The sequence below is a fragment of the Mesoplodon densirostris genome, chromosome 2, assembly GCF_025265405.1.
Source record: "Mesoplodon densirostris isolate mMesDen1 chromosome 2, mMesDen1 primary haplotype, whole genome shotgun sequence".
In the NCBI taxonomy this organism is placed as follows: domain Eukaryota; kingdom Metazoa; phylum Chordata; class Mammalia; order Artiodactyla; family Ziphiidae; genus Mesoplodon; species Mesoplodon densirostris.
In genome coordinates, this window is record NC_082662.1 from 155,247,030 (window position 1) to 155,262,371 (window position 15,342).

At 37.0% G+C, this 15,342-nt stretch overlaps 1 protein-coding gene across 3 annotated transcripts in view; it reads right to left on the bottom strand.

Annotated features, from left to right (window-relative positions):
* The window catches only part of CEP350 (centrosomal protein 350), a 144,427-nt gene that overhangs the window by 118,868 nt on the left and 10,217 nt on the right, over positions 1-15,342 (bottom strand). For 2 of the 3 annotated variants that reach the window (XM_060091185.1, XM_060091183.1), the window contains exons 2-6: positions 10,888-10,973; positions 9,801-9,847; positions 7,621-7,735; positions 6,619-6,778; positions 3,207-3,829 (exon numbers count right to left, since the gene is read on the bottom strand). In XM_060091185.1, the coding sequence (XP_059947168.1) occupies positions 3,207-3,829; positions 6,619-6,778; positions 7,621-7,735; positions 9,801-9,847; positions 10,888-10,960 (1,018 nt within the window). In that variant the 5' untranslated portion in view covers positions 10,961-10,973. The remainder of the gene's footprint in view (positions 1-3,206; positions 3,830-6,618; positions 6,779-7,620; positions 7,736-9,800; positions 9,848-10,887; positions 10,974-15,342) is intronic. The other variant, XM_060091184.1, reaches the window with a different exon arrangement.

Sequence of the window (15,342 nt, forward strand, 5' to 3'; positions counted from 1 at the left end):
AAAAGAGAGACAATGCTACTCATTCTCCTTTTCTTTGAATACAGGCATTAATTGCTATCATCTGTCTGATTTTGCCTATGGCTGAACAAATGGACAAGCTGCTGTCTACATAGGCAAAATGCAGCCAAAGTGTGGAAAACAGTTCTTTAAAACATACCTGTTCAATTTCTCAACAAACATTACACATGTGCTATTTCCTAGAAATCATTCTAATTTCCTACTTCAAATTTATCACTACTCTTTTAAGAAATATACAGAACTTAGAATGTTATTTTGCAAAAAAAAAAAATAATAAAGTATCAAATATGGATAACCAGAGTAGTAAAAAGATTTATATTTTCAAATGGGCTCCACTTACCAAAGAATCACCATTAAATATTTTGTAAAATTAAATCAATATAAAGAATGGAGTCAAAATTGGTAAAAGTACTTTAGAAGTGTTACATAAAATGTACTGGTAAATTAATTAAATGTCTAATAAAAAATAATCTATTCAGCTCTTAGGAACAACAGCATAAGCTTTATTTTACCTGACATTTGTAGCATGGGGCACACACAATTATGCCTATAGCTATATAAGGAAAATGTTTATAAACATAGTGTTCAGTCTATTGCAAACCACAGTTTGTAACAAGAAAGTGTGGAAATTCCTTGTAAAGCTACCTTCCTCCAACATTTCTCACCCTCATTCCATCTCTCTACATTCAACCTTATCATTTTTTCTTCTCTCCTCTTTAGGAAACATTTATTTCTATGGGAGCCTTTCTTTATATTTGATCTTTACTAACAAGTTAACTTTAAGAAGCTTTCAATATCTATACATCAGTTTCTCTTTCTGTTTCCCAGTTTTTATTTCCATTCTCTTTGTGCACATTTTTTCTTACTAGTTGAATTTACTGAGTAGAATAAAAATTATACTGTGCATTTACTTGTGTCCAAGACACTGTACTAAGCTCTAAATAAAATACAGATGATCAAAATAGGCTCTTAACCTTCTTGGGCATTTAAACCAGAAAGAAAAAGATATGCAAACCACTAAGTATAAGAAAGAATCACATAAACACCACTGTGTTCACTACTTCAAACTTTAAACATACACACACAAAAATGTAAAAACAAAGTTTAGAAGGGGTTTCATATGCTAACAAGTGTATAAAAAGAGAAAGAGGGGCTTCTCTGGTGGCGCAGTGGTTGAGAGTCCGCCTGACGCACGGGTTCATGCCCCGGTCCGGGAGGATCCCACATGCCACGGAGCGACTGGGCCTGTGAGCCATGGCCACTGAGCCTGCGCGTCCGGAGCCTGTGCTCCGCAATGGGAGAGGCCACAACAGTGAGAGGGTCGTGTACCGCAAAAAAAAAAAAAAAAAAAAAAGAGAGAGAAAGAAAACACACACACACACCCTCTCTCTCTCATTTGTATATGAGAAAATTATCTCTGGAATGATACACAAATTGTTAACACAAGTACCCTCCAGAAAGGGGACCAGGAGGTTGGAGCACCAGAGTGACAGAGCTTCTCAATATACATCCTTTTCATCTTTCAAATTGTGAACCAAGTGAATTTATTATGTATTTGAACAAGTGAAATTAAAATGTCACTTTAGAATACAGTATATTGAGGGTTTTAATTTACACTGACAAAAAGTTGGCAGAAAACCAGTTCTTCACCATTGGAAAAAATAAATCCATTGCTCAGGACACTGGAAACCATATTCTGTTACGATTTCTGAAATGTATACTACTTGTCATTAGTTAGCCTCCCAAAAGTTGTATTCATAATATATTTTAATATGAAAATTAACATGTTAAAAATTAGTAAGTAAAAGGAATACACGAAATCCAGTCACAACTCAAAGGAAGTTACACTTAAGGTTTTCACTCTGGTTATTTAAGGTTGTCCTCTTTTTTAACTTTTAGATTTTTATAAATTATTAAATAAAATATAGATTCAAATCAACCATCTTGACTTTGCCTTAGTGGAATAACTTTTGGAATTTCAGAACTTTGACTTCTAGAATGAACAAACCTTAAAGGTACAATCTGTATTTAATGGGTCTAATATAAGTATAGTCAAAGTTTTGGATAATCACTATCTCAGAACCAACAAGAACATTCTAACCCCACCATTTGCTATCTGCTCTGTCAACAGTGTGGACAATTATTACTACATGGCACACAAACTACTAGAAGGATAAGAAAGAATTTTACTAAGGGAACTACCCACAATTTTATCACAAATTATGTAGAATAAAATGCTAATTATCTATCTTTTATCTAATTCACAATGAATAGCACTAGCAAAACGTAATAAACAACACAAAAAACTGGTAATTGCTCAAACTTTAGATAGTTAAATTTGTTCTGTTAAAATTAACAGAAGAAACAAATCTTGGCTATATTTTGATCTTCATACATTTATCCAAACTAAAAACTGAACTTGAAAAAATATCCACAAAAGAAAGGCCAGAATGGCAGGAATTTTAAGACAAAAGTCTAACACTGAGTAACCTCACCAATGAATCAACTCTTTATTAAAAATTTTATATGGGTGACCCTGTGAAAATAGTTTCAGGAACAAAAAAATGCAAACTCCTAAAAACCACCATATATAAAAACTTGAGTTGGGCCCAAAACAGATATTCTCTCTGAAAAGCATCTTCTCAGTGGAAATCTGATTTAAATATTGTTTTCTTAAACATGGAGAAAACCCCTGTCAAAATTCGAAGGTTAAGGTAACAACAGGGTCCAAATGTCAGTGCCAAAATATTCTATAACCAAGTATTAACTGGCACTGACTGAATTATCTTTCAAACATTACTTTTGAAAGAATTCCTAATAACAATCCAAATACAGTGGAAGGATAAGAGCAATATTCTTTCAGTTCTCTGAAAGTTGTACTAATTTTTATTTTCTCTTTTGTTCAACTTATTAAATGTTCATATAGTGGTTCTCAAACTATAAGAACCTCGAGGGACTTGTTAAAAATTCCAATTCTGGACCCTATCTCCAGAAATTCTGATTTAGATCCAGTGTAGGATCCAGGAATCTGCCTTTTTAGCATGCATCCTGAATTAATTTTTTAAGGCATTAGATTTGAGAATCACACCCTGTTCTAAAGATGGTCCTCTCTACTCAAATACATCCAAGGGAGAAAGGGAGACAAGGAGGCAGGAAGACAGAAAAAGACATAAAGACTGATTACAAACCTTTATACGTTGGAGCAGGTGGTGCCGTTGCCACTTTCCTGACCTTTGCTGTCACTGAGCTATCAACATTAACAACCATTACTGGATGGTCAATATGACCCAGATTCTGGCCCTGGTCATTTGTTTCTTCTGAGTGTTCCCACTGTTTCCTAATCCGCTCCTTGAGTTTTTCCAATTTAACATCATGTTGTCGCCGCTTTAGGATATCTAATCTTTGGGAATTACAGGTACTAGTAGAAGACGGAGAAGAATCAGTTAACCGTAACACTTTTGAATCAACATCACGGCCCATGTTACACACAGAAGCCTTCAAAGTGTTCTCATTTCCTTTTGCTCTATTAGGCTTTTCTTCATCACTTCTCATAGGAGCTGCCATCTTAATCAAACATTCAGAATTTTGCAATGCATCAATTGTTGGTCGATCATTTAAAAATCTAACAACTGTATCATTGACGACAGATGATTGGGAGCTCTCAAAATCACAGCAATGTATATTCCGATCTTCCTGATTGCATATCATCCGGTTCCCACTCTCAGGCTTCTCTTCATTAACATCCACACAATGTATATGCTTTGACTCTAAATGGCTGGGACTTATGTTGGACGGTGTACCATGGACTTCCCTGTTATTAAAATATAATTAGCTTTGAATGAAGAGTACAAAAACCAGTCATACAAACTGAATAGAGAACTCTAAGCTAACATTAGAGACCCGAAAAACCTAGAAGTTCCAGTAAGTTAAAAAACCAAAATAACCATTACTACTATTAAAATTCAGGGATTCCCTGGTGGCGCAGTGGTTGAGAGTCCGCCTGACGATGCAGGGGACATGGGTTCGTGCCCCGGTCCGGGAAGATCCCACATGCCACGGAGCGGCTGGGTCCGTGAGTCATGGCCGCTAAGCCTGCACGTCCGGAGCCTGTGCTCCGCAATGGGAGAGGCCACAACAGTGAGAGGCCCGCGTACCGCAAAAAAAAAAATTCAATGCTCAGTGCCTCCTGTGTATCAAAGTTTAGATTATGGCAAATAATCTAAATCATAATCTGCATGTTATAAAATAAGAAATATGCAAAAGATGCATAGAGAGATTTCCTTAAGAACCCCAGAAACCAGGATTACAATCTGACTTTGCATATTCACTGGACACTATTACCAAAATGTACATTTTACTTCTCCATGAAATCTTAAGAACTAGGAAAAAAAAGTTCTCAAATTCTGACATTTCATATGTATAACTTCTAAATAATGTACCAAATTAGCAAATAGATTTGGAGTAGAAATAAAGTGGAAGTACAGTAAATATTTTCCTCCAAATGAATGTGGTTAGTAAAGTTTAACCTCTCTGAAACACAGACAACTTTTCTGGCAGCTTCAAATTATGTAAAGCATATCTAGAAACACCACAAAAAGCAAAGAAGACTGGACACAGCCAAAGTACATATCACAAAGTCCATGTTCTCTATTCATAAAAACACTAGCAAAAGTATTCCTTAACAACTATTTTTATTTTACATATCATTCTAATAAGTTATATTTTAGGAACAGAGCAGTTAATTAAAAGGGAGGTTAATGAAGACAAGCCTCAGCAGAAGGAAGAATACATGAAAAACTACCCAACAGGGACTTCCCTGGTGGCGCAGTGGTTAAGAATCTGTCTGCCAATGCAGGGGACACGGGTTCGATCCATGGTCTGGGAAGATCCCACATGCCACGGAGCAACTAAGCCCATGCACCACAGCTACTGAGCCTACGCTCTAGAGCCCGTGAGCCACAACTACTGAGTCTGCATACCACAACTACTGAAGCCCACACGCCCTAGAGCCCGCACACTGCAACTACTGAGCCCGCGCACAACTACTGAGCCCATGCTTCGCAACTACTGAAGCCCACACCCTCTAGGGCCTGGATGCTGCAACTACTGAGACCTGCGCGCCTAGAGCCTGTGCTCCACAACAAGAGAAGACACCGCAATGAGAAGCCTGAGCACCTCGATGAAGAGTAGTCCCCGCTCGCGGCAACTAGAGAAAGCCCGTGCAAAGCAACGAAGACCCAACACAGCCAAAAAATAAATAAATAAAATTTTTTAAAAAAGAAAAGAAAAAGAAAAACTACCCAACAAAGTTATAAAAGCAGATAAACAACCATCTGAACCTGCAAGGTCTGAAAGAGTAGCATTTACCACATGTGGCAACTGAGCACTTGAATGTGGTTAGTCCAAACTGAGATGTGCTATAATGTAAATTACATACCAGATTTAAAAGATTTAAAACAAAAAAGAATGTAAAACATCTTTGTGTGTGTGTATGTGACTACTAAAAATCTTTAAATTACGTATGTGTGGTTCACATTAATGGTTCCATTGTAAGTACTGATCTAAACGTTTCATGTATAGGCATAAAATTCTAAATGCCACAAAAATTCTTAGAGTCATGACTCTATTACAGCATAATATGGTAATTTTGTATCTATTGTGAGTGCACGAGTGTGTGCATTTTTCTAAGGAGATAGTCCACAGTTTTCATCAGATTCTCACTGGGGTCCATGACCCAAAAAAACATTAGACCCTGTTCTGAATGGCTGACTATTAAACAAGTTGGGGGCTGAGAACTGAGTTCTGTAGCTTCTCTCTGTAGAGATCAAGACTAAATTCAATTATTTTCACTACCTTGACCAGACTGCAACAATTCACAGGTCTAAAATTAGCACATGTAGAGAATAAAATAAAGCATAAAATGGTAGGTTATCTACCATGCTTCTATCTTAAAAAGGGAAGAACAACTCACCAAAAAAAAAAAATGTAATTTCACAGTCTTTCAATCACTCACTAATTAAATATTCACTATACAGTTCTTCCAACTTTTCTATGAATATGGAAATTTTCATAATAAAATGTTGGAAAAAATATCTAGAATACTTAGTAAACAACAGGCATTAAGATAATGCTTTGAGAATAAGACAGATTTACAGTCTTAGATAAACTAATGTAATGGGTAGTTATGGAATCAAAATATAATGCAACATGAAAGTGCTCTAAGAGAGGAAGCACAGAGGAAGGGTTAAATAAGCTGGAGAATGAACTGGGGTAGAAACAGATCTGGCAATGTTTCATACAGAAGGTGATAAAAGAAACTGAATAATTCATTTGTAGGAAACATATTTATTACAGTGGCAGTGGTCTGGAGCAAATATTACCACTTCTTCTCCCCAAATATTCCATCTGTAAAAGAACAGAAAGTCAGCATTTCATAATATAAAAGATTTTGCTTTACCTTTTTGGAAAATGAAAAAGGTAATAATACTAGATCCAGAGTGCTATGAAAAACTGAGAAAATAAACTATACTCTTACTATAAATACTACAGATTAACTATTTGATAATTTTAAAAAAACAAAACAAACAAAAAAACACTAACCTGTAAGAAACCAAAGGTTCACGAAATTCCACACGATTAATTTTCTTTACGTTACTCTCCAGGGTGGTAGCTCTGAGAGGACTACGAGATTTCTCTTTTCGTGATTTAGAAGATTTGGAGGTTGGAGCATTAACCCAAGAATCATCCAGGTATCTACCATCTGAAGAAAAAGGAAATCTATGAGAACATATGATATAAAATACGACTGTCTCTGAATGTGGCTAGTATTTAAGAAAATAACTTAGGTATCTATTATTTCTGAAATCCCTGGTTGGATATTATATAAGTAGATGGGAAAAATTCAGGTTAAATTATTACAGTAACTCAACTTATACAGAAAGACTATATTCTGAGCAAACAATGCAAAATAAAACTCTACATAAAAAATTCCTTTTTGTCAAAAGTTCTGACTCAAAAAAAGAAGTATCAGATAAAACCCAAGACTCACAGATTAATAAAAAAGAATCACAGTATGGGTGGAAAGTACTAACCTGCAGGTTTATCCCACTAATTATGCAACCACAGAATTAAATATATGAAAGGTAACCAAAGAAAATATTTACACTGTGTCAATTTATGATAGTATCTCTAAGACAGATATTCCATTTGATTTTAAACCCCAACAAAAAAATATAAATCTTAAGTCAACTAAATTTCAAAGTGATATACCTGTGAATTAAAAAAAAAAAAAGACATTATAACCCTAAAGGCTCAAAATCAAATTCTCATTAACAACAAATGAAAACTCACTATCAAAGGTGATGCAGTGGTGCTAAGTCCCTGATCAAAAGATGGTGAAAATGTCATCTACAGTCACTGAATACAAGGCTGCTTCGTAACTACTCAGTACCAAAGAAAAAAAAACTAAATGCTGATGAGGTATATAGTCTCTGACAAAAGAACAAGGAAATACATGGGACTATAAGAAGAAACTAAGTTGAAATAAAACATCAAAATTCATATTTAATATATTTATATCTTTGGAATTAACCTCATACATACCTTTTCTACTTATCTTTCTGGTAGCACTTGCAGAAGATTTCTTGGTATCCATGACAGAATCAAACACAGCTGTACTCGTAGGGGTTACTTCCAATTTGTTTTCAATGTGTCTCAGCTAAAGTTTAAACACCATCAAAACAAACAGTTAATCCTGTAAATTAACCAGCTACCATCAATTTATATAGTTATTTAGAACTATACTGTCAACACCTTTCTCCAAAGTAGAAAAAACTTAGGAATGCTTTATTTTAATTAAAAAAAAATAGCTTTCCCATTATTTACTACTTAAGCTCTACTAACAACTGGCTCAATGCTGCCCAAATCTGGACAAGAAAATCAAAGAGTCTGTAGAACATCAAGGAGTTTCTATTTGTCCTGCTGACCTATTTTTTTAATCATTGAGTTTTTTAAAAGCAGTAAATTTTCTGACATTGTATGTTGCGTATCATTAAGCTATGTATTTGTGCATTTCTATATATTTTATGCATTTTACATGCAAAAATGAGGAAAAAACAATTCAGCTAGACTAAAATTTAGGACTATTCAAAGAGCCACGACTTTTTTGTTTTGTTTTGTTTTTGGCTGCATTGGTTCTTCACTGCTGCGCACGGGCTTTCTCTAGTTGCAGCGAGCAGGGGCCACTCTTCGTTGTGGTGTGTGGGCTTCTCACTGCAGTGGCTTCTCTTGTTGCAGAGAACGGGCTCTAGGCTCACGGGCTTCAGTAGTTGTGGCTTGCAGGCTCAGCAGTTGTGGTGCACAGGCTTAGTTGCTCCGCAGCATGTGGGATCTTCCCAGACTAGGGCTCGAACCCATGCCCCCTTCATTGGCAGGTGGATTCTTAACCACTGCACCACCAGGGAAGCCTGCCACAATGTTTTATAGTTTTATATCTACAGAATAAGTTTCACAATAAGGACAAAATTCACAAGATAGAATTCAGGTTTCCATATGCTTTACAATTTAAGTCAACTTTTGATATTATCACCAATGATTTTAAAAAGCATTTTCCCCACACATGCTTACAAGAGAAAACTTGAAAAAAACAGAAAACAGAAAAAAATAAAATTAAAATCATCAAAATTCCACCACACAGAGATAGAAACTTTGTGTAAAATTCTGATTTATCTTCTTTCAGATTTTTGCAGTGCAATGTACTCACAAGATTGGAATAATCCTTTATATATTAATAGTTCTGTATCAGACGTTTCCCCCCATTTATATTATGAACCACTTATCCCTAAAAATTCTTTTTAAAAGCCCAATAATTTTTTTGGAAAACAACTATTAACAGTTCAGCTCTAAATTAGTTTAGCTCTAAATTAAACTGGGGGATAGAAACTATTCCTATGTTGTAGATGTACAATACTCATGTAGAAGAGAGAGAATATATACTGATTGCTGTATTCACGGGGCCAAAATTTTGACTCTGCATTATGACCAAACCTAGGTTATAGTACCTTTTCTGGATTGATTTTCAAACCAAAAGATTAGGGGACAGAAAACACCATATTCAGACAGTAAAGAAATAGATAATTCGAACTCAGGTAGAATACAAAAGGAAACAAACAAAATATATATTAGAAGAGTAATTTACCTGAAAAAGAAAAAAGGAAAAGGTCTCTCTTTGAAGAAGCTATGTATCACTTGCCAAATTTGGATTTCTAAACTCCAGACAAGATTGGACAGAACATAAATGAGAACATTTGCCCATAATCATGCTTCTTCAGCAGTGCTAAGAAAAAACAGACTGCTATTGCCACAAAAAATGAGGAGGTAACTCACAGTCCACTCAAGGAAAAGCTGTTTCTTTCATTTCCTGACTGAGCCTTTTACATAGACACAGCCCCACCTTCTCAAATACATTCTATGCTTTAAATCTTCATCTCAACACACCAATTGAGCAAATTTATGAAAGCAGAATAAACAGTACAAATTATCTTAATCTTTTATATGCCATAGTGTTAATGTTTCTGATACTTAGTGTCTTAATTATTGCTTTACTGTCTAATAGTTGTCATTAATGTTCATTTTGTAACATATAGTATATAACTTCTTACAGAAATGTTTAACCTTATTTTCTTATCAAAAAAGCACTACAGAAAAAAATTGTAATCTATTCAATCATAACAGGCAATCAATTTTAGACCAGAAAGAAATAAATGGAACCTGTAATTACTTACAGCAGCCTTGGTCTGAGAAAGTGCATCCCATGGTGTGGTTATATCTGCTGGGCAATATTGATATTTACTGAATTAGAATCTCTGAAGTGTACCTTGGAATCTGCATTTTAATAGGTCCCAAATGCACTCAAAAGTTTGAGAATCACTTTATTAGGCAGAACTATTCCCCAGCAAGTGCTTTATTATATTAAGCCAAAACATGATTCCTCTCCTATCCTCTAAAGCCGAGCTTCCCAATATAAGGTTTAGTTGTATTAGACACTGATCCCACTAGTCCTTAGGACAACTGGACTAACACCCCCCCGCCACCTACACTCCATCAGACATCTCTAACAATAAGCATCCTCAGTTTAAAAGTATCCTCAGTTTATCCCAATGAGCTGAACAAATACAAAATATAGTATTGCACTGCATTTCATATTATGATATGAAAAGGCTGGAAAACTACTCCAGACTTCAATCTACTAGTAGAAACAAGGTAACATCTATTTAGTCTTTCAGATAACAGCCCTTCAAAGAGTTTAAATCTATATATTTCCCTTGAGTCATCCTTCTCTAGGATAACTATTTTCATCTCCTCCAAATGCCCCTCATGTGATGTGATATCCAGATCCCTCACAAACCCAATAATCTTGCTCCAGATATACTCCAGTTTGTCAACGTCCCTCAAAAAATATCATGCCCTAAATTAAAGTTACCCCCAATGCATCACTTAAAAAAAAAAAAAGAGTTCAATGAGACTATTGTTTTTGTTATCTGTGCACTACAGGTCTCTGACTATATTGGGAGCTGTATGATATTTATTAACATTAAGTCAGAATTTGTAAGATATTGTATATAACTAATTTTACATATACTGATTCATTTTTAAAAAGGATGTTTTCCCTTACAAAACAGTTTACTATTGGGTGCCTTTGAATATAAGGTATCTTGTATATTTAAAACAAAATTGAATTTTAAAAATTATTTATCCACTTGTTATAAATCAAAGCATATGGATAATTTTCATTTACTGAATAGCTCAGAATTTTAGGCACATGACCTAAACAAATCATTAAGTTCAGTTTCAAAAAAACCCAAATCATACCTTGAACAGTATCCGTGCTTTGAGAGTTCCTTGGATTTGGTAAAGGCACCTCTTTTGATTTGCTGCTCCTCATCCTGCCAATTTACCTGCAATCACATCATCAGCATTCACTGAAAATCAGTATTATAATATTAGTAAAGAAAATGCCCTATCTTGCCTTTCATGAAAGTCAGAAAAGAATTTTGTCATCTCTAAAAGTTATATCTGTATTTTCTTAAGAGTTCCTGATAATCTAATAACTTTATTTTTACTTGGAAAACTAAACCATTAAAAATTGTATCAGGGCCTCCCTGGTGGCGCAGTGGTTAAGAGTCCGCCTGCCGATGCAGGGGATACGGGTTCGTGCCCCGGTCTGGGAGGATCCCATATGCCGCGGAGCGGCTGGGCCCGTGAGCCATGGCCGCTGGGCCTGCGCATCCGGAGCCTGTGCTCCGCAACGGGAGAGGCCACAACAGTGAGAGGCCCGCATACCGCAAAAAGAAAAAAAAGAAAAAGAAAAAAAAAAAAATTGTATCATGTGGGCTTCCCTGGAGGCGCAGTGGTTGAGAGTCCGCTTGCCGATGCAGGGGATGCGGGTTCGTGCCCCGGTCCGGGAAGATCCCACATGCCGCAGAGCGGCTGTGCCCGTGAGCCATGGCCGCTGAGCCTGCGCGTCCGGAGCCTGTGCTCTGCAACGGGAGAGGCCCCAACAGTGAGAGGCCCGCGAACCACACACACACACACAAAAAATTGTATCATGGGCTTCCCTGGTGCCCCAGTGGTTAAGGACCTGCCTGCCAATGCAGGGGACATGGATTCGGGCCCTGGTCCGGGAAGATCTCACACGGCGCAGAGCAACTTAGCCCATGTGCCACAACTACTGAGCCTGCGCTCTAGAGGCCTCAAGCCACAACTACTGAGGCTGCGTCCCACAACTACTGAAGCCTGCATGCCTAGAGCCTGTGCTCCTCAACAAGAGAAGCTACTGCAACAAGAAGCCCGCGCACCACAACGGAGAGTAGCCCCCTGCTCACCGCAACTAGAGAAAGCCTGCACACAATAATGAAGACCCAACACAGCCAAAAATAAATAAATATTTTTTAAAAATTAAAAAAAGAAAGAATCCACCTGCCAATGGAGGGGACATGGGTTTGAGCCCTGGTCCAGGAAGATCCCACATGCCGTGGAGCAACTAAGCCCGTGCGCCACAACTACTGAGCCCGCATGCCACAACTACTGAAACCTGCGCACCTAGAGCCTGTGCTCCACAACAAGAGAAGCCACCGCAATGAGAAGCCTGCATACTGCAACGAAGACTAGCCCTCACTCGCCGCAACTAGAGAAAGACTGTGCGTAGCAACGAAGAACCAATGCAGCCAAAAATAGATAAATAAATAAAATATAAATAAATTTTTTTAAAAAAGAAGAGGAGCTTAATTTTCCTCTCGTTGAATGTAGGCCGGACTTAGTGGTTCACTTTTAACAAATCAAATGTGGTGTAAGTGACAGTGTGACTTTCAAGACTAAGTCATAAAAGGCACTGCTTGTTCTCTCTCCCTCTCTCTTAAGGATCCAGCTGCCATGTCATGAGGACAGTCAAGCAGCCCTATGAAGAGGTCCATGTGGCAAAAAAAAACTTGAGGCTTCCTGCCTACAGCCATATGAGTGAACTATCCTGGAAGTGGAGTTAGCCAGCAAGAGATTATCAATACAGTATTATGTCTCAATTTCTCTATTATAAATAACACTGAAATGAACATATTTGTGTACATTAATGCTCATTTGAATCGGTTATCTAGAACAGGATCTACAAAGTGTGCTAAAACTGAACTAACGAATGTACAGAACATGCTACTCTAGAGATCCAATGTTGAACTGTTTTCCAATTTACAATAACATGAACCCAACAGTTTCATTAATATATTTTAATATTAACTATGCTTTTTACTTTTGCTGATTACTAAGGAATATTAATTATATTCCTATTAGGGAAGAATATGGTTGCTTTAATTTGAATTTACTAGATTGCTAGCAGGACTAAACATTCCGCCATAGAACTTAATCTAAGTTCTTCATCTGTGAATTATCTTTTCTTGTCCTTTGCCCACTTACCTACCAGGATATTAAAGTTTTTCTTATTGATTTGCTGAGTTCTTACATTATAAATATATTAAACCTTTGTCATATTTGATAAAAATAATTTTCTTCAATGTCTGTAAAGGCAGTTCAATATGGTGAATATTAAAGACCCTAATTTAATTTAAGAAAAGGAAAAACCTACCTACTAAGTCTAAACATGTAAAACTAAAGGTATAATTAATTTTAAGGGAGTTATTTTCACCTATAGTAAACAATCCTGGTTTATAAATTTCTCAGAAAAAAATTTCAAAAATGTTCTAAAAATACAAATTTTCATAGATAATACAATATGACTCTAAGAAAAGTCAATCTAGGTTTTTAAAAACAGACAGGGGTAGTAGAAAATCTAAAATCAACAAATATGCCAATAGTTAAAAAATTTTCTAATCATATTGTAGAGAACAAATGTACAGACACCAAGGGGGGAAAGCAGGGGTGGGGGGTGGTGGAATGAATTGGGAGATTGGGATTGACATATATACACTAATATGTATTAAATAGATAATTAATAAGAACCTGCTGCATAAAAATTAAATAAAATTCCAAAAAAAAAACACAAAAATTAATGACAAAGAGCTATTCTTCCAAAGATTAAGTGAAGATTTTATTTAAGTCCAACTCAGCAAAGAAAATTGGGTTCTTAATTATTTGGTATCTGTCATATAGATTCTTAATGACTGCATTTTGTTATCTGGTAGCGAAATTTTACTGAAAGTAATTTTCTGATTGATTTGTATTCTATGACATATGAATTATTAAAAATAAAGGTTAATTAATCAGACTTTATTGTATGTAACCAACACTGTGCATATTCCAATCTCTAGCGGCAATGCATATGCGAAAAGATGGTTCCTGTAGACTGCTTCGAACAGGGTTACCTGGATTCAACTTGTGTTTTATATGTATGAGAAGTACACTACTTCATAAAACATAAAGTTTTTTTGTAATGAGAAAAAAATTTTCTAACCATAAAAGCTTTAATCAGCTACCAACACAGTTAAAAAATTTAACTCACTTTACTCTCCTTCTCACAAAGATACTTTGGTCTAGCCAAGTGTCAAGTGATAACTAAACGAACATGAGTTATTCTACATTACTAAATAATCTGTCAGTGATATGACAAAAGTTTTCTTTGGGCAAACTTCACTTTAAAACTAAAATAAATGCAGGCTTCCGTGGTAGTGCAGTGATTAAGAATCTGCCTGCCAATGCAGGGGACACGGGTTTGAGCCCTGGTCCGGGAAGATTCCCACATGCCACAGAGCAACTAAGCCTGTGCACCACAACTACTGAGCCTGCACTCTAGAGCCCACGCGCCACAGCTACTGAGCCCACGTGCCACAACTACTGAAGCCTGCGCGCCTACAGCCCTTGTTCTGCAACAAGAGAAGCCACCGCAGTGAGAAGCCCACGTACTGCAATGAAGAGTAGCCCCCGCTCACCACAGCTAGAGAAAGCCCGTGCGCAGCAACAGACTCAAAGCAGCCAAAAAAAAAAAAAGACAACAATTATTTGAAACCAGAAGCCAAAATTACAGGCCTCTTAACACTCTTGGGCATGACCATGAGGGCAGTTAATAGGTAATAATCATAGCTAATATTTTCCGTGTTTCTTCTATGTGAGCCAAGGGCTATACTGTTTTCCAGACACTACTTCCAATCTCATGAGGCAACTATCCCTATATTCATTGTACTGATGAAGAAAGTATCAGACAGACTATGGAACTAGTCCAAGGTCATTCAGGTAATAAGAGTCAGAACTGGAAATTAAACCTAGATCTCTCTCTCTCTCTCAAACCTCTGAAAGCCTCTAATGGTCATTCATATAATGGCAGTCATTGGCATATAGATGGTACAGATGGTAGCCTTGGGCATAGGTGAGGTTACCCAGGGAGAAAGTATAGTTTTCGAGAAGAAAAGAGCCCAAGGTCAAACCCTCTTGCACCTCAAGATTTAAAAGAGAAGGACTAGGGCCTCCCTGGTGGCGCAAGTGGTTGAGAGTCCGCCTGCCGATGCAGGGGATACGGGTTCGTGCCCCGGTCTGGGAGGATCCCATATGCCGCGGAGCGGCTGGGCCCGTGGGCCATGGCCGCTGAGCCTGCGCGTCCGGAGCCTGCGCGTCCAGAGCCTGTGCTCCGCAACGGGGGAGGCCACAACAGTGAGAGGCCCGCATACCGCAAAAAAAAAAAAAAAAAAAAAGAGAAGGACTAGCTAGCAAAGGAAATTGAGAAAGAGAAGTAGAGAGGAAGTGGAAATCAGAGTGTAGTGTATGGAAGCCAAGGGAAAAGAGTATTTCAAGAGAGTAGTCAAACATGCTGCCAAAAGGCCAAGCAGGTTG